Here is a 22,116-nt window from a genome sequence, read left to right on the forward strand (position 1 = left end):
GTCCAGCATTTTCAAAGGAGATCCAGCTGCAATAATCACCCAGTTCCCACCAAAAGCAACCACTGAATATTGGTGCCAGTCTCACAACAATAAACATTTTAACTTCATTAATAATAACATTTCTGAACTTCTGAGTGAAGGGCACTGATGTAATTAGTCTGTGTGCACTTGTGTCTAAAGTCTGCACAAATTTTAACATAAAATAGTCTGGAATTTAAAAAAAACAAACACTTAAATCACTGGGAGGAACATAAGAAAGCCTTGGTACTGAGAAAAAAAATAATGTTTAATAGGAAAAGTTAATCTGCATATATAAAAATCAAAACACAAAATACAACAGAATTAAATGATGCTTTAAATGATTGTAGCCTATAAATATATGTACATATGTGTGCATACAAGTATTTTATATAACTATAATATTAATGCCGGTCAACAGATAATGCACACTCAGTAAAATACAGTAAAATATAAATCCTTTTACAGACAGATTTAACTACTGTATGTAAGAAAATTTAAGAAAACCCAAACACCAAGCTTATTATCATTCAAAAATAAAGACTGCAAAATCAAAAAAAAAAAAAAAAAAATTGCTAACACTTTCCACAGGAGCTAAAAATGTAAAATCAATGCAGTTTTGCAAGATGAAGAAGAATAGTGTTTGTTTGAAGATATCATATCTTGCCATTGTATTGGGAAGGAAGGCTGTGGAAAAGGTCAGACAAGTGCCATTGTGTCACACAACCCATGTCAGCAGAGATATGAACAGAATGCTTTCAGATGGGAAATATTGGCAGGTTGAGGAGGGTGAAAAAACCTGTATCTAATATAGTAAAGTGAAACAGGTCAGGTTCTCATGAAAAACAGTTTTCATCTGCCCAAAGCTGTAGTTCAAATTAAGTGAGCACAAATCCAAGTGAAGCTCTGTAGTGATGTTTTTCAGCATCACACATATTGCCTGGACCATCTTCCAGAAATGAAAATCAGCAGGGTTAAAATCCTGGTATTTTGTGTACACTCACTCTCTTGCCAATGGATTGGCCTCATTGAAAAAGTTGAATGTTTATTAGACCACATTAGCTCTTTTAAAAGAAGTCCTCTTCTTCTCCCTACTCTCTAACATTTTTCCCTTATTTCAAAGTTGTCCATGATCTCTTTCAAGCAGGAATCTTCCTCTAGAAAATCTTGAGAGAATCTGGGGTTTAAGATGGTGTTGTCTTCTCTGCTGAAGTAATTGCATTGGTGAGAGGCTGTGAAGCTCTTTGCTCTGACCAAGAGTTGTGGTGGTCATTCATCCTTCTACTGCTCTGGTCACTCAATATTTCCTCCTAAAGCCCCTAGGCTCCTGTGATGCTTCGTACTATAGAGAATTGTCAGACAAGAAAAGAAATAAGGACTCACAAAAATCATCAAGTCCAGCATTTGCATGATTGGCAATAGAGGGTTTGATCCCACAACCTTGGTGTTATTAACCCAAACTGAACTAATCTCAAGCCTCTGCTTCCTCCACAGCTCCCTTGCAGAATTCAAGGATAAAACAGGCTTCTTTCTTTTTTACAACATGCCTTCCATGTAGTGACACACCTCTGCTGACCTGGCTGCCCTGGGCCACAACAGTGCCAAAACTGTTCAATATTTTTCATGGCACTTCACACCTTTCCCCTCTGCAATGCTGCAGCAGCTGCAGATGCTCTTGCTGTGAATGAGGCAGCAGCAGCCAGGTGGGAGGACACAACCCCCTGGCCATCAGTCCCAGCTTAAGCTGACTGTGAATCTTGCATGAGTCTGCAGCTGGGAGGTGCCACTGCAGCACCTGTTGGCTCTACAGCAGCCTAAAAGAAGCTCAGGTGGTAGCAGCCTGTGATGCTTGCAGGCACAGCTGTGCTGAGGGATGAGTTTGGCCAGTGCAGACAAATATCCTATGACCAGCAGAGCACTGGGCAGCCGAGCTCTTGCTTTGACCCTTGCTTTTCACATATCCCTCCTGTGGCTCAAGGATGACTACTGGGGCTTAGAAAGGTCTTTATGAGTGCTGATCTCTGCATTGAGGAAAATTTCTGTATTAATACATTTTTTTTCATCTGCAGCTACAGTTGTTTGGGTGCCTTTGTACTACTTTGGCTTTCTAGACCAAGGGAGGATGTGCAGAGGGGAGCTTAGGTTCCAGCAGTGTCTGTAGCCCACAGTGCTACTGCTCCTATTCCATTCCTACAGGACTATGTGAAACACTTACCAAATTGTCATAATCTCTCTCTGGAAAATTGTCTCTATTTGTGGAACGCATGTCATAGGGGTTGTTTGGCTGATATCCTGGGTTTGTGTGGCCAGAAGTGGTCTGGACCCTGGGGAACAAGCTTGGTCTCTCATCAGAAGTATTCTTGTCGGTATACCCTGGCTTTATCAGGCTCCTCTTCTCTGGATTTTGTTTGTGCTTTGCTCTTCAGAGGAGATGAAAGAACAAAAGAGATTTTAAAAGACTATTTAGTGTACCTTACTTATTAAGTCCAACTAAGTGGTTTGTCCACTCCCACCTTATTTGGAATAGTCAGTCCCGTTCTGAGGCATGCAACACATTTTTGAAGCATACCTAGTGCAAAACCCTTATTATGAACACACAACAATGCAGTTTCTATTCAGCTGTAAGAAATATTCTTACCTGACTGAAACAATAGAGACTGCTATCACTAAAATCAGGACAACAGCTCCCAACACTGTGCCCACTATTATAAGGATGAGTTCACTATCTGGGGAAGAAAAAACAGCAAAGAAGAAATGTGTCAATTAATAACTCACAGTGAAAAGGAAAGGGATTTATTTCCAGGCTCCTGGTGCTTACAACATTTTGTGGACACAGGAAGATGTAAATTAAGGATCTGCAATAAAGACCATTTGTTATGGATAGCTATTTTGACCCCAGCTCTTGTTCCTAATGCTATGCACTGAATGGTTTTACACACAGCTATAGGTGAGGGACAGGAACAGCTGGGAGGATTGTAGGGATTGTTTAAGCTAGTACTGATGCTAAATTGTGTAGTTAGGTGTCAAATAGGCTCTTCTCATTTCCTAGGTACATGAGACTACAGAAAAATTTCACTTTTTTTCCTTAACATTTTCCTTCTATAAATGCAGAATGGTGGCACCCCTAAAGTCTGCTACTTTTTTGTTAGCTCAGACAGATTAAGCATCACTAGGTATTTTTCAAGACCATAATTAAAAATTGGAAGTTCTTATACTTACTGTCGCTGCAATCCTCCCCAGCGTAGCCCACTGGACAGCTACAGGAGAGACAGGAGAGAAAAAAGAAAAAGGGGGAAGAAAGAAAATATGATCTTTAGGGTCCCTTTTAATCCCAACCATTCTATGATCACAAAACAATAGTATATATCCCCCTTTTGTCAGCAATTTCTCCACAAAGTGTGTTCATTACAGGTTTCCTCTTTAACCCTCTCTTACTGTTAAATCATTTACTTTCATTAGAGTGAAACAGTCTGAGATTTTCAGAGTGATTGGTGATCTCAGCACTCAAAGTTTCAGGCTCTCAGTCTGAAAAATATTAAAAGGACCTAATTTTTCTAAAGAACTGAACTCTGCACATCTGAGCCACTTGGAATTGCCATGCAATGACTTTAACAAATGCCTCAGTATAAGGTCTATAAGGATTTACAACTCTATCTTCTTCCCATAGTAGTTTCTTATAATTAAAATATATTGATTTTATGGTAAGAAATGTTCAATTTGCAGCAGTAATAACTACAAAAAGAGCTGAATTAATGGATATGGGGAGTGAGTCTCTGTCTATCCACCAGAACGGGGCACAACCAGTCACTTACTCAGCCTCACCAGCAAACACTGTCCCATTCTGATCCTGAGCTGACAGAAATAATTTCAGAGAGAAAACCAAGCAGGAATAACATGGGTCTGAAAGTTGTCTGGAAACAGTCCCCACTGATACCAGTGCAAACATTCCAGGGGCTGGAGGCACGTCGTGCTCTGATGCCTGTTGCTTACTAAACACCTCAGCACAGCAGTTCCCATGGCTCAGCCACGCTGTTGGGGTAGTTTGTGTGCTGAATTACTTTATCCCTGGCTCACGGGTGACCTTGGGTCTCCTTGCCTTTCCTCCGAGGTGCTATGAGTGCACACAAAAGGCTAAGGCCAAGGAGTCACAGCTTGTGACACCAGCTGCTGTCCATCCCCCTGGGGCACCCCTCTGACCCCCTGGTCTCCTGGACTGCAGCTGACCCTGGGACAGATGTTCTTCTCCCCTGCCTTCACCCACAACACAGGAGCGCGATAAGAAGCCGAATACTCACGCCACACAGTCTCCAGTCATGTTTTTATAGTTAGCCATACATTTACATTTTGGAACCCCTTCTTCTCTTACACAGTACTTGTATGATGCTGCAGAACAGCTTTCACTGCAAACTGTATTTTCAGGGAGAAAAACATCAGTGAATTGCAGATAGAAGATTATTTTTTTGCTCTGGGAACATACACACACACACACACCCCTCTCTCCTGTGCTTTAAAACATCAGAAGGGCTTTTTTAGGACTGACACTATGTAAAACAAAAACTGAAATATAAAATCACAAAATTAGAAGTGAAGAGGCTGTGTTTAAAACCATCCAATTTCATCAAAGAGGAAGTCTGGCTAGGCTGCATCTTCCATAGGCAAGCAATGGCCTGAAGTTAGATCTCACAGTAGATGATTTGTTTGGCAAGATGTATCAGTTTTAGACAGGCATGGGACCACAAAGGCCTACACTGGATCACATCTCACTGGGATTTTTTGTAGCCAGCTCTCATAACTTTATCATGGATTTTTGAATTATTTGTTGTAAATCTTACATCTTAGACTTTTTTTTAACTTCTGTAGTGTGAAAAATTTAGTTTCCATAAGAAAAAAATAAAGTATTTTGAAGAAAATTAGGTACATCACAGGGCTTTGGAGGGTAGGTAAAATACAAAAAGCACTCAATAAAAGACTCAAAACAAGAAAGTAAATAAAGCCCTAACAACAGTTCCCAAAAGTGACAAAAATCATTCTTCTCACAAAAGCCTGTCTAAATCCAGGTAATGCTAAATCATTTAGAATTATTAACAAGGGACAGAGCCTTAACAGACCATTGTAGTGGATCATGAGACTTCCAATTCTGTCAGCTGCCTTCAAGTAACATGTAGAATTTATTCCCAAAATATGTCCTAGCAGAGAAGGCTGTGAGTATAGAATTCAATTTGTTCCATCCTTTACCTGCTTAGCTTTCAGTTTTTACCAGGATCTTAACAATGTGTTTAAGGACTTGCCTACTCACTGATTTCAGTGATGATTTTATCGAGTTTTAATAATTTATTCTGCTGGGATAAAATTATAGATTTATTCAAAGTGAAACATGAGGATGTGTTTCTACAGCTTTCTTCACAGGATGCACATTCCCTGATTTTTAGAGCTCAGCACATTTGCCCAGCACCCTTCTCAAAAAGGGACTGAGACAGGGAATAAGCAGGTCAGCCTTTCAGGGATAGATAAAGCAGCAAGGTTCTTACCTGAACAGGAACGATCATCCCATATTGTCTTTGCTAAACCAGGTTTGCATTTGCATTCTGGAAACATGCTCCCATGACAATCTGTGGTTCTGTTATCACATTTATAAACAGAACAATGTTCTGCAACTTTAAAAGAGAAACAGGGAGCAAACCTGAATACCATTTCATAGAAAGCAGTGCACTTACCCAGTAAAACATAAACCAATTATTTAGTAATTCTAAATAGAAAACATTATAAATCCTTTTCTTGTGACATTAATATTACAGGCTTTTGGACCCGCTCTTTTTTTCCTCCTTGCCCTTTACCAGTTAAGGTCCTGTTTTTGTGACATTTTCTGACCTTCTGTTTCTCAGCCTCCTATGACTAGCTCCATACCTTCCTGCCTCCAGTCTACGAAAAGGGACATTCTTCCCCTAAGTCCATATTCTGAAAACTGACTTTCTGACTCACCTTAAAAAAAACCATACAGAGAAACACCATAACTCTTCTCCTAGTTTTCTCCACAACTGACCTGTGAGACCCAGATCCCATACAGTTCTAGAGGGATATAAACATTTATGGGCATGCAGCTCATTCCATGAGCAGCATTAGTGTCCTGTTTGCCCAGAGTGTTGCTCTTTAGCTCCACATCCTTGTGCTGGGAATGGTTTAAAGGCCTCAGTGCATGGCGTGCTGTAGAGGGATGTGACTGCCTCGGAAGCTCTCAGTGGTTTTCTATTTCCTCCTCATGGCTGAGGATACAGTCACCTTCAGAGACCAAACTCAGGCTTTAAGCCATGAAATGGACTCTTAATTATTAGCTATTCCCTTTAAGAAAGCTCATTTCAAAATAGGAACTTATATTTTTTTAAAAAATTTAAAAAGAAAAAAAAAAATCCTTATTTTAATTGGAAACTATTTCTCCCAGTATTACACTTTTAATAATGCAAGACTTTACTGGTTAAGATGAACAAATCCTTTAGCTCAGTAGCTATTTGGTGAGGCCTCATTTCAATTACCATGACTTATTATGAGAGTTTCATCCTATTTTGCCAGTAAAATACTGGCTTATTCTCAGAAGCACAATATGTATCTGTATTTATTTTATCCTGATTTTTCCCACTTCCTAACACTCAGCAGGTTAAAACACCATGCCATTATTCACCAGGGAATAAATCTTTTCCTTTTCTTCTTTACACAGGAAGTAGGCAGCTGTAATAAGACAAAAGAGCCTAGCACTGAATGGCTGATTCTTCAAAATTACCCATGATTTAATATTCAGCTCCTTAAAATCAACAGGGCTTATGATTTGATGGGCTCCTATGCCCACAGAAATCTTCCAACCAGGTTTTAAGAACCTCTGTGTCTGCTGATTAATTACTTCCCTAGCAAGGAGTTACATACCTTCATAGGAGTAGACATAGGACATGTTTCCATTTTCTATTGCATGTTGTATTATATCATTAATTGTGGTGGCATTTTCAGTTGTGTCCCATGTGAACAGGTTTGTCACTGTTACATTGAGAACAGAATTTCTGCTTTCTCTTGCATCTCTGCAAAGGACAGATAGTACCATTTTAAAGTTTCACATATTCCATATGGATAGCAAGCTAGATGCAAAGATGAGAGAAAATTTCTGCCAAATCTCCCTCTCTCCCCAGCGTCTTTCTTCCCATAGTGTAAGTGGTTGCCAAGAGACCCGAAAACAAGTAAGTCTTGCTCAGGAACACATTGATAGCCATCTTTCCAGTAGATCCAGGCATAAATAGTTAGCTGCTGGATTTAAGACTAACAACATCGCTCCTTTGTGTGTTGTTGATACACAACTGACATTTTCTGACTGGGTTAACCTCAAGCCAGCTGCAGTGTGGAGAACCTCAGCTGCTAGAATGTAACTTTTGGATGATGCTTCCATCAGCCTGTGGTGTCATCCAGGCATGATGTGGAGAGCCCACCCTGAAGCGTGGTGAAGGCAATTTAGGGTATGACCACAATGAATGCAGAAGGGTCTGTTTGTGATGTAGAGGTATCTGTGCAAACTACACCCTGTCTGGGTTGGGTTCTGCTCACAGCAAGCTCCCTGCCGTGAGGTGGGGAGCAGCAGTGACTTCTCTGTTCTCCAGCTAAACCTCATGCTGCCAGGATAAGCACACAACTATCCTTAAGTGGCAGATTGCTGAAGTTCCTTGAGGTGTTACTGTGTCCCACCTCACAACTGCTCTGCTGGAGGGTACTGCCCACACAGCTCTGTTAGAGCAACAATCTGTTTAGCTGCTTAATCCCTGGGGTGCACTGAAAGGGCTGACACATGTGCTAGCATGCCAGGTTTTGCTTGATGGGGGTCAGGAAACACAGAGAAGCTGGCAGAGCTCTGGGGACAGTAACCTGTAACTGATGGGGATGGGAGGAGAGGGACATCTCACATGGTCTGCCTAGACCAGCAAGGGACCTATGCCCACAGATACAGTCACCACAACCCATGCAGCAGCATCTTTGCTCAACCTGCCACCAGGAGACACCAACAAATGCACAATTAAATGCATTTTCTATGCCTCCTGTAACAGGGTGATTTTTTTTTAAATGAAGTGAGACTCCAAGCTGGGTAGCTCACCCAGAGGTCACAGAAACCTCAGAGTTAACTGTTAGAATTTCAGACATGTCAGATATCACAGGGACTGTTAGTTACAGCACAGTGCTGTGTCCTACATGGTGCTAGAAGCAGGACATCAGCCAGCCCATTTCACAGACATATTGGGGTAAAAATATTGGGCCAGCATCCGTCCTTTACAGGGAAGCATTCTGAGCTGAACTCATCCCATATCTTTTACTGAACTGAGTACTTCATGGGAAACAGATTAAAATGAGGTGTGTGGAAGTCTGTCCTGTGCAAAAAAAAATAAAAAAAGAACTGAGAAACTTACTGGATTTCTATGATGTTGGTTTGCATATAGCCTGTCGCATTATGTTGTAAGGCCCCCCTGAACTATAAAAGAGAAAGAAATTTGAGTTCAAGGCAAGCAGAAACATGGACCAAAATCACATGAACCACTGAGGCTTCAGCAGTAAAACTTTAATACAGAATATGCTACCATAAGCACAAACAAAGTAATGTGATGTGTTAAATCCACCAGGCAAGGTACTGCAGAAGAGCAACCTTCTCTTCTGAAGAGAAGAGTGGGGTGGTGATGAAGAATATGGAAGGACACAGAATATGGGAGGGCAGTGCAGGGATGGAGAATGAAAGTCAGATATTGCATTAGTGTTAACTGTCTGATAGTTACAGATACCCCTTTGCAAACTCATGGCTTAGGAGGGAGTCTCCACAGCAGAAATCTATGGATTTCTATGAATTCCATCAGGAATCTATGGTAGGGGGAAGAGGGAGAAGTCAACCTCCTCACAGATGGCACGTGTCCCTGAGAGGCACGTGGAGTGGGATTATCAGGGGTCGTTCTTGCGGGAAGGAGCACTCATGAAAGCACTGGGAGCTGAACAGGATCAGGAGAAAAGTCACTGCTCTCCCTCATCCCATGTGAAGCTGGGAACAACCAGTGGAGGCAGCTGCCTTCGACTCCCACACAAGCAGGAGGCACCGTGAGAAGAGAATAAGATATCTAATTCAACTGAAATGGAAGATAAACTATCCATCTTACAGTGCAATAAAATTCAGATTTGTTGCTGTTTTATGCAAACTCTATGCTATTTTCACTTTTGCCTTCTATTATGTATCTATTTTAGTCCTACATATGATGTTCTTCTGTAGCCATACTATGAAAAGATGCTGGACAAAAAAAATTGAGAAAATATTTTTTAACATTATGGGGGAACAACTTTTTGTCACTTTCTGCTACAACATTCATAGTAAGCAATATAATAAAATGCAGACATTTATAACTATTTTTGATGATTCCTGATTAACATCTGGTGAATATTTTTTAATCAGATATTTGGTAGAATTGCATATCTATTCTTCCTTACTGCCAGAAAGAGAAATAAGCAAATCCACTTGTTTCAACATGGCAGTATAAATTAAACTGATCATCTTTTTTCTCCAGGAAATCTATTACCAAATTTCATGTATAATCATAGAATTATAAAAAATGTGCACTATCCATTTCACTAATAACATTAAAATACTGACAGACTTATGGAAGAGGCTTATTATTTGGTATTTAGACACAATTGGACAGCCATTCAGAAGAGTTTGTGCTGTGTGGAGTCAATTTTTTTCTTTAAAAAAATTAAAATTGTTCATTTTTACTCATATCACTGAGTATTATTGAGCCTTCAGCAAACAGCAGAGATCAGAAACTCAATAGCCTGAAAAACTTCACTCATGCCCACTGTTTCTGGAGAGAAAACGGTGAAAGATGCAGAGCAGTTTATGTGAGAACTCCCCAGAATAGAAATGGTATTAAAAATGCAGATATTACTTCAGGGCATCCCTTCACTCCAGCAAGAGTCATGCCTGTGCTCGTCTGAGGGCAAAGTTCAAGTCTTTTATAAATAGTTCTAAACTAATGTGAAGCATTCCTTGAAAGAAGCACATTTCTTGTAGACTGGAACTTTTCAGGCCCCACATTAAAGAAAGTGTGTGTCCTCTCTGTCTGCATGACATCCAGTATAGCATTTAATAAATGGTTAGGAAAGCCACTGTCACTCACAAATGCTGATACATTGTCGAACAGCTTTTCGTATTCCGTGGAATTTACATTGTGAAGACTACTACTGTAAAGTGCTCTCACTGCAATTGTCGCTGGGTATACTTGCCCTGGAATGAGAACAGAGTGGGTAAATTAGAAAGCATTCAACAAAGTCCAGTTTCACCTTAGAGTGCTCACCGTAGTCTTCAGGGATGGGGAAATACAATGCAGAAAATAAATCAGTGCTATTTTTCAGATACAGGAGGGATCAGTAGGGGACAAATTCAGTCACAATAGGGGATGTACTTTGGCCTCCAGGGAAGAAGGCAGGATCCTGGGCCTGACCAATCTGTCCTCATTATGAAACTGAGTAACATTAAAATGTTACATGGCCTGAAGATAAAAGACTCTATGCAAGGTGTTACATATATTAAGGACTCTGAACCTGCAGCTATTAAGCAGCTAATGTGGTTTACAGAGAAAGTAGTTCAGAATAGACCTGCTTCTTTAGTCTCACAAATAAATTTGAGAATCCTGCTTGCTGATCCTTAAATAACAAGCCCTATTTTCTCACATGCTTGGCCTTCAGAAGCATTTCAGAGACGCATTTCAACAGGACTCTGATGAGCGTTTAGCAGTGGGGAAAATCAATCTGGTTGTTCACAGGTCTTCATAGGTTTGGTCCTTTCTAAATCACTGTCATTAATATTGATGTCAGGTTTACACTTGCACTTTCTTCCTGCTTCTCACTCATTTTAATCTCCTGCATCCCTGACAGAGAATTCACCTTCTTTTCCTAGAACATTAACCTCTTTGGCTGTCACTGTTTTGTGAGATAGCAATCTAGGTCATTGTAGGAGTGGCTGTCTGCAAAGCAAGAAATCACTCAGCAGTCACTTTCCCAGACTGATTGTGTTTTCAATTATAACATGAAAACAAGCTATGTGGGAAGCAAAATTCACCTGAGCAGGTAACTAAAAGCACTTATGTCCTTCTGCAACTCACCTTTGTAACAGTTCTTATCGCTGTAGTAGAATCCATATCGGCATTGACAGGTATACTTGCTTTTTAAGGAAATGCATGTAGCAAAATTTATTCCACAAGGATGTTCACTGCAGAAGTCCACTAATACCAAGATGAAAGATATTGACATTAGGGTTTCTGTGAATTTCTGCAATAGCCAGTTCATATATAAAGCAACTCATATATTGAATATTATATATACTTCTACTGAAGAAATCTACCAGGTCTGTTTTAGAGACTACAGATGCAATTGCAGAGCATACAGCTATATCTTGCTTGTTTAATAATATATAGTAATTATATATTATATAATTATATATTATATACATATATATATATTATATATGTGTATATATATATATATACATACTTGTATAGTAATGTATAGTAATATGTTTTCCCTACACAGCCTAGCAGGATACCCCAGTGAGGACATGGGTTATGTCTGAAATTTATTATCTGTCATATTGAGCATTCACAGTTCAACTCTACTTACTACAACTAAAACCAAATCAAAGAAAGAAAGTATATCAAGGCTTGCACAAACCAGTGACTGTTAGAAAACAGTCTAAACAGTAAGACTACAATAGCCAGTGTCTCTTTTATACTGCACTGGTTCATACTTGCCTTATTATGACAGTGTCATAGCACAGTCCTTTACTGCAGACACATTAATCAAATGAGGGCTCCAAAGGGAATCACAATAGAATATTTTCTCAGAGTAATTATATATATTCACTAAGGTTTTAGAGTATGTATTTTATATCTATGCATAATTTAAGTGGTTAATAAGTAATTAGAAGTTATATTTCTATACATCTTATATATAGGATGGTAATCACAGTTCTTGTCCAAGACATCAAACTTTGTTTTTTACACTTCACTTCCTAAGTACATTCTCATAGATGAGATATTTTCTGTGAAATGGGGGGAAAAAAATATAAAGAGGAAGTCTCCTTCATACCCCAAAAAATAAAATGTAAAACACCTAATGAATTTTCATTTCCTATAAGGTTCATCTCCAAATACTTTTTCCAGTGAACCTAGTGAAGCCAAAATTTTTTTCCTAATGAAAAAGATCCCAAGCAGAAAGCAACAAGAATTGTGAACTCCTCCAAACACATTCCACTTGCACTAAGGGCCCTCAGGGAAGAGTGGAGGGGAGATCCAGCATTAAGTGGGTACATTTTACCTACACTGGAAGGCCCTACTGGGATAGAAGATGGTGGGATCTGGAGAGCTCCTGGGATGGACACATGCAAGGTTCCCCAGACACGGTTCCTGACCCCAGCCCCACGCTGGGGTGTGCCCCAGCTCCCTCTCTGCCTTCTCCAACAGCCTCAGGCACAACTCCCTGCAGGGCCAGGTCAGGAGCTATCCTGGGCACCTCTTTGCAGGGATCCTCTTGTATCCCTGACTGCTGAAACAGGCCAAGGCACCTAGAACAAAGACAGCAACCGCCTCCAATCTTCCTCAACACATTCTCCTTGCAGCAAAGGCCATCAGGGAAAGGGGGAAGAATAGAGAGTGTTCATGGCAACCATCAGGGCTGCTTTAACTCTTCTGGAAGAGGAACGTGGGAAACCCAGTCTGAGGACTTCCTTTTGGTCTGAGGGAGCTACAGAGCTCCCGGGGACTTGGTAACTCCAAGCACTCCCTGGAAAATACTGCCAAAGCATTTTAGCCCCTTACCATTAGTTTCTGTGGTTGGCATCACCGTTGAGTCAGGAGTTGTTCCATTTACAGTGCTGGCGTTGGCTAGAGGGAAGAGAAGAGACATGTCAGCACTGCTTAGCACTGTCTGCCCAAAAAGCCTTGAGGAATTCTGTGTGTATAGAACTGCTGAGCAGGTAGGTGCAGTGGATCCCTGTGGGGCTAAGGGGTCAAAGCCCTGAGACCCCTGGGAACAGACAGTACATCACTTCATGATGGAGAAGTGGGGTGCTGGCAGGAGGGATGTGCTTGAGCAAACCCACCATGGAGGAAGAGCTGAGGGGAGGAGGAGGCTGTCCCTCCTCAGGATGATCCCAGCAGGAGTTTGACCCTCCTGGTTGGGGCTCCCCAGTATCAAGCTGGGAGTGGACATGACAGGCAGGGTTTGCTCTGTGGTCCCCAGCCATGGCCCTGATCTCTTCCCTGCTGGGCTGTGCCCAAGCTCCCTCCCTGCCCTGCTCCAACAGCCTCAGGAACAGCTCCCTGCAGGCCCCAGTAATGTGCTTGCCCTGGGCATTCTGGGCATGGAACCTCTTGTAAGCCCCCAGCACAGGAGGCAAAGGCACCAAGCATGAAAACAGCAGCCTCCTCAAATATTCCAGCACACATTCCCCTTGCAGAAAGGACCAGCAGGGAAAGAGGGAAGAATGGAACTAATTCAAGGTCATGGTCTGGCTAACTTTGTCTCCCATGGGAGAAGAACTCAGGGAAACCCAGGCAGGGGAACTGCTCCCTCCTTGGGTATCTGCAGCACTCCCTGGGGCTTGGTTGCTCCAAGCTGTGCCCAGAAGGGGAAGGCTGAAAGCTTTTCTCCTTACCATTAGTTTCTGTGGTTGGCATCACCGTTGAGCCAGGAGTTGTTCCATTTACAGTGCTGGCGTTGGCTAGAGGGAAGAGAAGAGACATGTCAGCACTGCTTAGCACTGTCTGCCCAAAAAGCCTTGAGGAATTCTGTGTGTATAGAACTGCTGAGCAGGTAGGTGCAGTGGATCCCTGTGGGGCTGAGGGGCCAAAGCCCTGAGAACCCTTGCCCAGCCTCTTGGCTCTCCCTGGTTGAGAGACCTGTGTCATCTGATGTGCCCATGACCCCTTGTCCCCCAGTGGCAGCACTGGAACACAAGGACCTCACACACAGTGTTGTGGCCCCAGCTTCAGTGGGCTTTATGGCCACAGCTGTGTCAGCCAAAGCTGTCACACCCAGCAGCAACCAGCCTGAGGCACAGCTCCCTGCAGGATCTGGTCACAGGATTCCCCTGGGCATCTCTACAGGGATCCCCTTCTATCCAGGCCTGAAGCAGGAGGTAAAGGCACCAAGCACAAAAAGAGCAGCCTCCTCAACCCTTCCCCAATGCCCTCTCCATGCAGCAAAGACCAGCAGGGAAAGAGGAACTTGTGGAGGGCATTCACAGCCTTGATCTGGGCACCTTTGCCTCTCCTGCAAGAGGAACTCGGGGAAACCTCTGTGGGGGCTGCAGAGCTCCCTGGGACTGTTCCCAGAAGGGGCTCCTGTGGCTTCTGTCACCAGTGTCACTGTTGTGTTAGCAGAAGCAGCCGTTTCTGATGGAGGGAGAAGAAGAGAGAGGGCAGCACCAGGGAAGTCTTTGCATGCAGGACAACTTAGGTACAGATAAGTGTGAGGGCACTTGTGTGTGGCTGAGCAGCCACAGCTCTGGGCAGCGTTACCTCCCCTTTGGTCTGTCCCCAGGCCTCGTGTGCCTTGGTGTTATTTTTCTCTCCCAGCCCTTCTCTCACACCCTGCTCTTGGGCCCCTCCTGACCAGCAGCAGGTCTGTGCCCTCCCTGCTTTTCTCCTCCAGGTGGCTGATGCTGATTTGTAGGCTCACCACACATTTCTCCCTGCAGCCCTGGCAGTCACAGGAGCCTCTGGAGCATCCCATCCACAAGCACACAGCCTCTGCACTCAGCACTGCTGGAGCATCCTTCCAAACCCCATCTGAACTCTTCCAGAGCAGTGGAAGAAAGTCTCCTTTGCTAACACACACTCCTGTGCTGTAATAGATTCCTGTGGACACTGACAGCAGGCTACTTCTGTTCCAGGAATCCTTCTGCTACATCAGCAGCAGCAGTATCAGACTGGGCACAGCCTGCACACGTGTATTTCCCCACTGAGGCCCTTGGCACAGGATCATTTGCTGGAAGTCAGAGGCACGTGGACATTCCCAGTGCTGGGAACAGACAGTGCATCACTTCATGATGGAGAAGTGGGGTGCTGGCAGGAGGGATGTGCTTGAGCAAACCCACCATGGAGGAAGAGCTGAGGGGAGGAGGAGGCTGTCCCTCCTCAGGATGATCCCAGCAGGAGTTTGACCCTCCTGGTTGGGGCTCCCCAGTATCAAGCTGGGAGTGGACATGACAGGCAGGGTTTGCTCTGTGGTCCCCAGCCATGGCCCTGATCTCTTCCCTGCTGGGCTGTGCCCAAGCTCCCTCCCTGCCCTGCTCCAACAGCCTCAGGAACAGCTCCCTGCAGGCCCCAGTAATGTGCTTGCCCTGGGCATTCTGGGCATGGAACCTCTTGTAAGCCCCCAGCACAGGAGGCAAAGGCACCAAGCATGAAAACAGCAGCCTCCTCAAATATTCCAGCACACATTCCCCTTGCAGAAAGGACCAGCAGGGAAAGAGGGAAGAATGGAACTAATTCAAGGTCATGGTCTGGCTAACTTTGTCTCCCATGGGAGAAGAACTCAGGGAAACCCAGGCAGGGGAACTGCTCCCTCCTTGGGTATCTGCAGCACTCCCTGGGGCTTGGTTGCTCCAAGCTGTGCCCAGAAGGGGAAGGCTGAAAGCTTTTCTCCTTACCATTAGTTTCTGTGGTTGGCATCACCGTTGAGCCAGGAGTTGTTCCATTTACAGTGCTGGCGTTGGCTAGAAGGAAGAGAAGAGACATGTCAGCACTGCTTAGCACTGTCTGCCCAAAAAGCCTTGAGGAATTCTGTGTGTATAGAACTGCTGAGCAGGTAGGTGCAGTGGATCCCTGTGGGGCTGAGGGGCCAAAGCCCTGAGAACCCTTGCCCAGCCTCTTGGCTCTCCCTGGTTGAGAGACCTGTGTCATCTGATGTGCCCATGACCCCTTGTCCCCCAGTGGCAGCACTGGAACACAAGGACCTCACACACAGTGTTGTGGCCCCAGCTTCAGTGGGCTTTATGGCCACAGCTGTGTCAGCCAAAGCTGTCACACCCAGCAGCAACCAGCCTGAGGCACAGCTCCCTGCAGGATCTGGTCACAGGATTCCCCTGGGCATCTCTACAGGGATCCCCTTCTATCCAGGCCTGAAGCAGGAGGTAAAGGCACCAAGCACAAAAAGAGCAGCCTCCTCAACCCTTCCCCAATGCCCTCTCCATGCAGCAAAGACCAGCAGGGAAAGAGGAACTTGTGGAGGGCATTCACAGCCTTGATCTGGGCACCTTTGCCTCTCCTGCAAGAGGAACTTGGGGAAACCTCTGTGGGGGCTGCAGAGCTCCCTGGGACTGTTCCCAGAAGGGGCTCCTGTGGCTTCTGTCACCAGTGTCACTGTTGTGTTAGCAGAAGCAGCCGTTTCTGACGGAGGGAGAAGAAGAGAGAGGGCAGCACCAGGGAAGTCTTTGCATGCAGGACAACTTAGGTACAGATAAGTGTGGGGGCACTTGTGTGTGGCTGAGCAGCCACAGCTCTGGGCAGCGTTACCTCCCCTTTGGTCTGTCCCCAGGCCTCGTGTGCCTTGGTGTTATTTTTCTCTCCCAGCCCTTCTCTCACACCCTGCTCTTGGGCCCCTCCTGACCAGCAGCAGGTCTGTGCCCTCCCTGCTTTTCTCCTCCAGGTGGCTGATGCTGATTTGTAGGCTCACCACACATTTCTCCCTGCAGCCCTGGCAGTCACAGGAGCCTCTGGAGCATCCCATCCACAAGCACACAGCCTCTGCACTCAGCACTGCTGGAGCATCCTTCCAAACCCCATCTGAACTCTTCCAGAGCAGTGGAAGAAAGTCTCCTTTGCTAACACACACTCCTGTGCTGTAATAGATTCCTGTGGACACTGACAGCAGGCTACTTCTGTTCCAGGAATCCTTCTGCTACATCAGCAGCAGCAGTATCAGACTGGGCACAGCCTGCACACGTGTATTTCCCCACTGAGGCCCTTGGCACAGGATCATTTGCTGGAAGTCAGAGGCACGTGGACATTCCCAGTGCTGGGAACAGACAGTGCATCACTTCTTGATGGAGGAGTGGGGTGCTGGCAGGAGGGATGTGCTTGAGCAAACCCACCATGGAGGAAGAGCTGAGGGGAGGAGGAGGCTGTCCCTCCTCAGGATGATCCCAGCAGGAGTTTGACCCTCCTGGTTGGGGCTCCCCAGTATCAAGCTGGGAGTGGACATGACAGGCAGGGTTTGCTCTGTGGTCCCCAGCCATGGCCCTGATCTCTTCCCTGCTGGGCTGTGCCCAAGCTCCCTCCCTGCCCTGCTCCAACAGCCTCAGGAACAGCTCCCTGCAGGGCTCAGATACCCAAGGAGGGGAACTGCTCCCTCCTTGGGTATCTGCAGCACTCCCTGGGGCTTGGTTGCTCCAAGCTGTGCCCAGAAGGGGAAGGCTGAAAGCTTTTCTCCTTACCTGTAGTTTTTGGTGTTGGCAGCTCTTTTGGGTGAGGAGTTGTTCCATTTACAGTACTGGCTTCTGCTGGAGGGAAGAGAAGAGACATGTCAGCACTGCTTAGCACTGTCTGCCAAAAAAGTCTTGAGGAATTCTGTGTGTGTAGAACTGCTGAGCAGGTAGGTGCAGTGGATCCCTGTGGGGCTGAGGGGCCAGGAATCCTTCTTCTGCTAGATCATCATAAGACCCTCTTTCCCTAGACTACATTGCTATGCACTTATGACAGTATACATTATTTTTTTCTCTTTTTGTTCCTTCCCTGTCATCATTATTTCTGAAAGGAGGGGAAACCTGGCTGATACCAGCCAATTGGTGAAAATAGCTCCTCACACTTTGGTTTCAGTCTTTGTTGTCTATTCCAAAATATTTTAGTTATTTTAAAGTTTTTGAATTTTGCTCTATTTAACCTGTGTCATTCTCAGCTCTTGATATAAAGAATGACTTCAGGTTTGAGGGGTTTGTTTTGGTTTTTTTTTTGCTTTCCCTAGATGTAAGAAGAACAAGTCATAAACCAGCCTTGTTGATAAATGTGTGATACTGAAAAACGGCTAGTTTCAATAATGTAATCTAACTTTAATCTAAGTTAGTTAATGATTAATTAAATATTATTAATTTTTAATTAATCTTTATGAGTTAGGAATAAAATTATTTACACAGAATAAATGCTGCTGCAATCAAAACTCTATCTAAAGCATTAGAAGCATGCAGATGAAAGACTAATGTATTTGTGGCTAAAACCCATGTCACTATCACACCCTGTACACCTCAACAGACATCCAAAAAATAGACCCCACTTTTCTAGAGCTTTATTGGGCTTTGAAAATCGAAAGTGAGGAAAACCTTCTACACTTTTTTTCTGATGGTCAATCTATCTCACATAGAAAAGGCACATGCAAAAGACAAGTAATCCATTAGCCTCCTCTAGGTGAAGGGGAAACATCAGCGATTTTGCCAGTTCCCTGCCAGGTCTCCTGCCTCCACTGGTCAAACTGAGTTCTATAAACAGCATTATTTGTTCCCCAGTTAGCATAAATGGATATTTTTCCTATAACTGTGATAATATGAATCTCTGCTGGATACAGGCAATGGATCTTGGAACAACCACCTGTTACAGAGTTAGTGCTTTTTTACAGCTGTTATAGCTGGGAGGCTCTGGGTAACCATTGTCCAGGAGCACCCTTTGGACTCAGGAACAGCATCCATGGTGCCAAATGAGTGCATGAGCTGCAACTGAACTTGTGGATGGGCTGAGGTAACCTGAGCAAACGTGGCTAATTTATGGCTGTGTGTGCCTAGATCTGACCTTCTATGTATGGAAACAGCATGTGTTAATGGACTTGGGCACTACCACTGTGATAAAGAAATGGATGTTACCACCAAGGTTGTACAATAGCAGAGACATCTGGCTGCTGAGCAGGGCAGGGCATCTGCCAGTACTATTCATATGGACACATCCATTTTTACAATGTTTGCTTAGAATGGAAAAGGTTTCTGGGCAAATATATCCTGATGCAAACTCTGATCAAGTGAAAAATGCATATTGCCTTCTGTAAGTAATGACACAAGATTTTTCACATCTTGTTGTTACCTACAAGCCTCCAATCAGAAAACCAACCAACTGACAATCTTGAAAACTTCTATGCTTATGATTTACAGCTGAAAATTGGTCTGTAACACACTGTGGATGTTGCTGGAAATACATCTGTTAACAGTAGTCAACAGAGACCCACAACTGTCTGCCACCGCTTGTAAGCTTAACAGGTCTTAATTTGGCTGATATCTCAGCAATTGTATCTTTGTATTAGCTAGGAATTCCTGTCTTCTCACAGCTTAAAGTTGCTAAAAAACTCTTCATATAGATGCTTTACTTCTGCTAATGTCTTCAACCCCTCATACCTCCCAGAGTATCCGGAAAAGGAAAGTTTGGCTGTAGGCTCTGGCCACAACTGCCAACTTTGGCACAATGCCAGAAAATCTATTAAACAGCTTAAGGAATGACACCTTTAGTTTGAACAGACTATGATGCAACCCTCTTGAAAGCTGGTGGTGATGTTTCCATTAATTTATTTCAACAGGAAGGAACGAAAGCTCTGTGAGCCAGCTCAGGGGGAGCTGCTTTCCAGTCTGGCTGGTTAAGGAGCCTCTGGCCAAAAGGGTACTGGGGTGGAACAGTTGCACCTTTTGTTATGACTGTAACAGAGCTTAAATTACCTGGGCTTAATATGAAAGTCCTGAAAACTGTTCTTGGAATAGGCTGAATTAGGTTAATCATAAGCACCAGTGATTTTCCATTATTCTGCAAACAAGGAAAGCCGTTGGCTTGCAGTGACATCTTTCATCGTTAATTAATCAAAACGCAGAATTGTGTATCACAACTGGCTTCTCAACAGCTGCTGAAAGTACTAGAAAATCCATTCACTGCCACACAATAGCTGCCTTGATAAATCACAAAACAGAAGATAGTGGTTCTTACCTTTCAAAAGGCTCAACACCAGGCCAAGCCACAGAGCGAGGAGCACAGAGCGTCTCATTGCCACTTCTGTTGCTGCTGCCACTTGCTGCTAAGCCTGAGAGAAAGTGCCTTTCTCTTCTGGCAGCAGCTCATTTAAGGTCCCAGCCACAGGTAGAGAGCTCAGCCCTGAGCTGACGTCATGGTGGCAAGTGGCAAATGATAAATTCAAGCAGTGTTTTTCTTCCTCCTCAGGCTGGGAGGAGATTTCTGGACCTGCAGCGTTCTTCCTTTAAGTCATAAATACTTGAGATCTATTGACACAAGGAAGTTACTGCTAAATAAGCTGACATGGGAACTGACAGTGCACCAGCTATCCCCTGCCAGCTTTCCATACCAACACCTTCTGTGCAAATTAAATGAAGGGTGCCATATAATCTATTCTTAAAGTGGAAGAGGTGACCCCATCCCAAGGCATGCTAATTATGCACTTGGAAAAGAGTACCTGGGATCCACACACTCATTTCCCTTGCAATAAATTACCAGTACAGACAAGCTTAATTCCTCAAACTCCTTTTTTTTTTTTTTTCTTATAAGCAAAATCATGCTAAAGCACTTCTTACTGCTTTACAGGTTAAAAAGAAACAGAAAACACCTGCACCTTTGACATCAAAGAATGTTGGCCCTTCTGGCAGTGATCATGGCTGTTTGTTTGCTGCCTTCCTATGTGTGTTGCAGGCTCACTAAAGTGGTGGGCCAAGGGAAGGAGCAGGTAGGACAGCCAGCAGATGCTCCTGTCTTTATCTGAATGGCAGCTTCCCTCTCTTGAGAGGAAGTGTATTCCTGCCAGGATGACATTTGTAACCAGGGATGGCCAGGCTGGAGCACAAAGCCTGCAGCAGATCTGGAAATGACAAGAAGCCCAGAAAGCCATGAAGCAGGTAATGCTGCTGCGATACCGAGAAAATAGGTTGGAGGCTGAGACTTTTTAACACTGCATTCCAGGAAGCTTCTGAAATGGCCAGTGAGAGACCAAGATGGGGAAAAAATGGTCTCTGTGGGCAGGATTTGGTTATCCCAAAGTCTCCTATTTTTAGCTGGCTCCCCTGTCCAAGTTCTCCAGCATTCATTCTGCTTTGTGCTCCAGTAAAATGTACTGCTTGAGATCAGCTGGGCCAGATCAGTGATCCAGTTCCTCCTTTTCAGGCAAAGGTGTAACTTCTCTCAGTTTGAAGCTCTGAGTGACTCTGTATCCTGCTAGTAAAGTCTTTCTCCGAAGTAAACACAGGTTATACTATCATTATCAAACACAAGAAGGATGAAAACCCATCAGAGTACCCCCTGCAATGCCACTTCTAATGGCTATGGTGATGATCTCCTCTGGCAGACCCCACTGCCAGCAACACAGGCAGGTTATGAACACTACTGAATGCCAGGTAACAGCTCAGTGTGGTGAATGCCTCTCCCTTCATCTGCTTTTGTTTGATCTTCTGTTTTAAGAACAAGAAATGCAGTCTTGGGTAATCTCTCTATTGAAAGGGTGTACCTCCTTGAATGAAGGAGGGTGAGAGAGACCAGAAGCTTTACTCAAGTCATTCCTGAGCTTAGGGCTGTCTTAAACTGTTAAATTGCACTGAACCAGGAAACACTGCTGGTTACAAATAGCAAAAATGATTGTGTTCCTCTCTGCTGGCACAAGGAATGAGTGGCCTTATCCCTCTGGGAACCTGCTCAGGATGCTGAGCCTGAAATGTGGGGGTTTTGCCTGTGCCTTCTTTCATATCTCTGTCCCTTAAGTCCTTCCAGTGCATCCTGCTTCCCACACCTACCCCTAGTCCCCGCAGTGACCCCCAGGCAGCCCCCCTTTCCCTCTGTCTGCTCCCTCAGGCTATGGTGGATTCAGATCTTGCCCTGCTGCTGCTCCCTCCCATGCCCATTGCCCGTAACAGATCACTTGGTTCTTCCAGGCCCCTCCTTAAAACTGCTTTGCCAGGAAGCTGACAGAATGAGAGAAGGAAATGCCTGGGAAAGGTTTGTCCCCAGTGCCCTGTGCCTACCTGCTTGGCCAGGGTCCAGCCTCCTCCTCAGGCTACCAGGACCTTCCCAGCTTCAGGGGATGTCC

At 44.3% G+C, this 22,116-nt stretch overlaps 1 protein-coding gene across 2 annotated transcripts; it reads right to left on the reverse strand.

Moving 5' to 3' along the window:
• Positions 1–265: 265 nt before the first annotated feature.
• On the reverse strand, positions 266–20,308 carry MUC13 (mucin 13, cell surface associated). 2 transcript variants are annotated; one of them, XM_023931314.2, is made up of 15 exons: positions 20,019–20,308; positions 17,507–17,572; positions 15,722–15,787; positions 13,724–13,789; positions 12,885–12,950; positions 11,175–11,294; positions 10,191–10,297; positions 8,448–8,509; positions 6,931–7,079; positions 5,547–5,672; positions 4,314–4,425; positions 3,238–3,275; positions 2,657–2,744; positions 2,234–2,438; positions 266–1,360 (listed from the first exon to the last, which is right to left on the reverse strand). In XM_023931314.2, the coding sequence occupies exons 1-15, from the start codon at positions 20,074–20,076 to the stop codon at positions 1,316–1,318; spliced, it is 1,374 nt and encodes a 457-aa protein (XP_023787082.2). In that variant the 5' UTR covers positions 20,077–20,308; the 3' UTR covers positions 266–1,315. The 2 variants fall into 2 exon arrangements, with proteins under 2 accessions (XP_023787082.2, XP_023787083.2); XM_023931315.2 differs by having other exon boundaries at positions 17,507–17,569; positions 20,019–20,247.
• Positions 20,309–22,116: the final 1,808 nt, after the last annotated feature.

This window comes from Cyanistes caeruleus, chromosome 7, assembly GCF_971803275.1.
Source record: "Cyanistes caeruleus chromosome 7, bCyaCae1.hap1.1, whole genome shotgun sequence".
Classification (NCBI taxonomy): Eukaryota; Metazoa; Chordata; class Aves; order Passeriformes; family Paridae; genus Cyanistes; species Cyanistes caeruleus.

Coding starts and splice junctions, on each gene's coding strand:
- MUC13 (XM_023931314.2), bottom strand. CDS start 20,076: ATGAGACGCTCTGTGCTCCTCGCTCTGTGGCTTGGCCTGGTGTTGAGC. Junction 5,673..6,930: donor CTATGTCTACTCCTATGAAG/GTATGTAACTCC, acceptor TCTCTTTTAAAG/TTGCAGAACATTGTTCTGTT. Junction 2,439..2,656: donor GTCTCTATTGTTTCAGTCAG/GTAAGAATATTT, acceptor TCTCCTCTGAAG/AGCAAAGCACAAACAAAATC.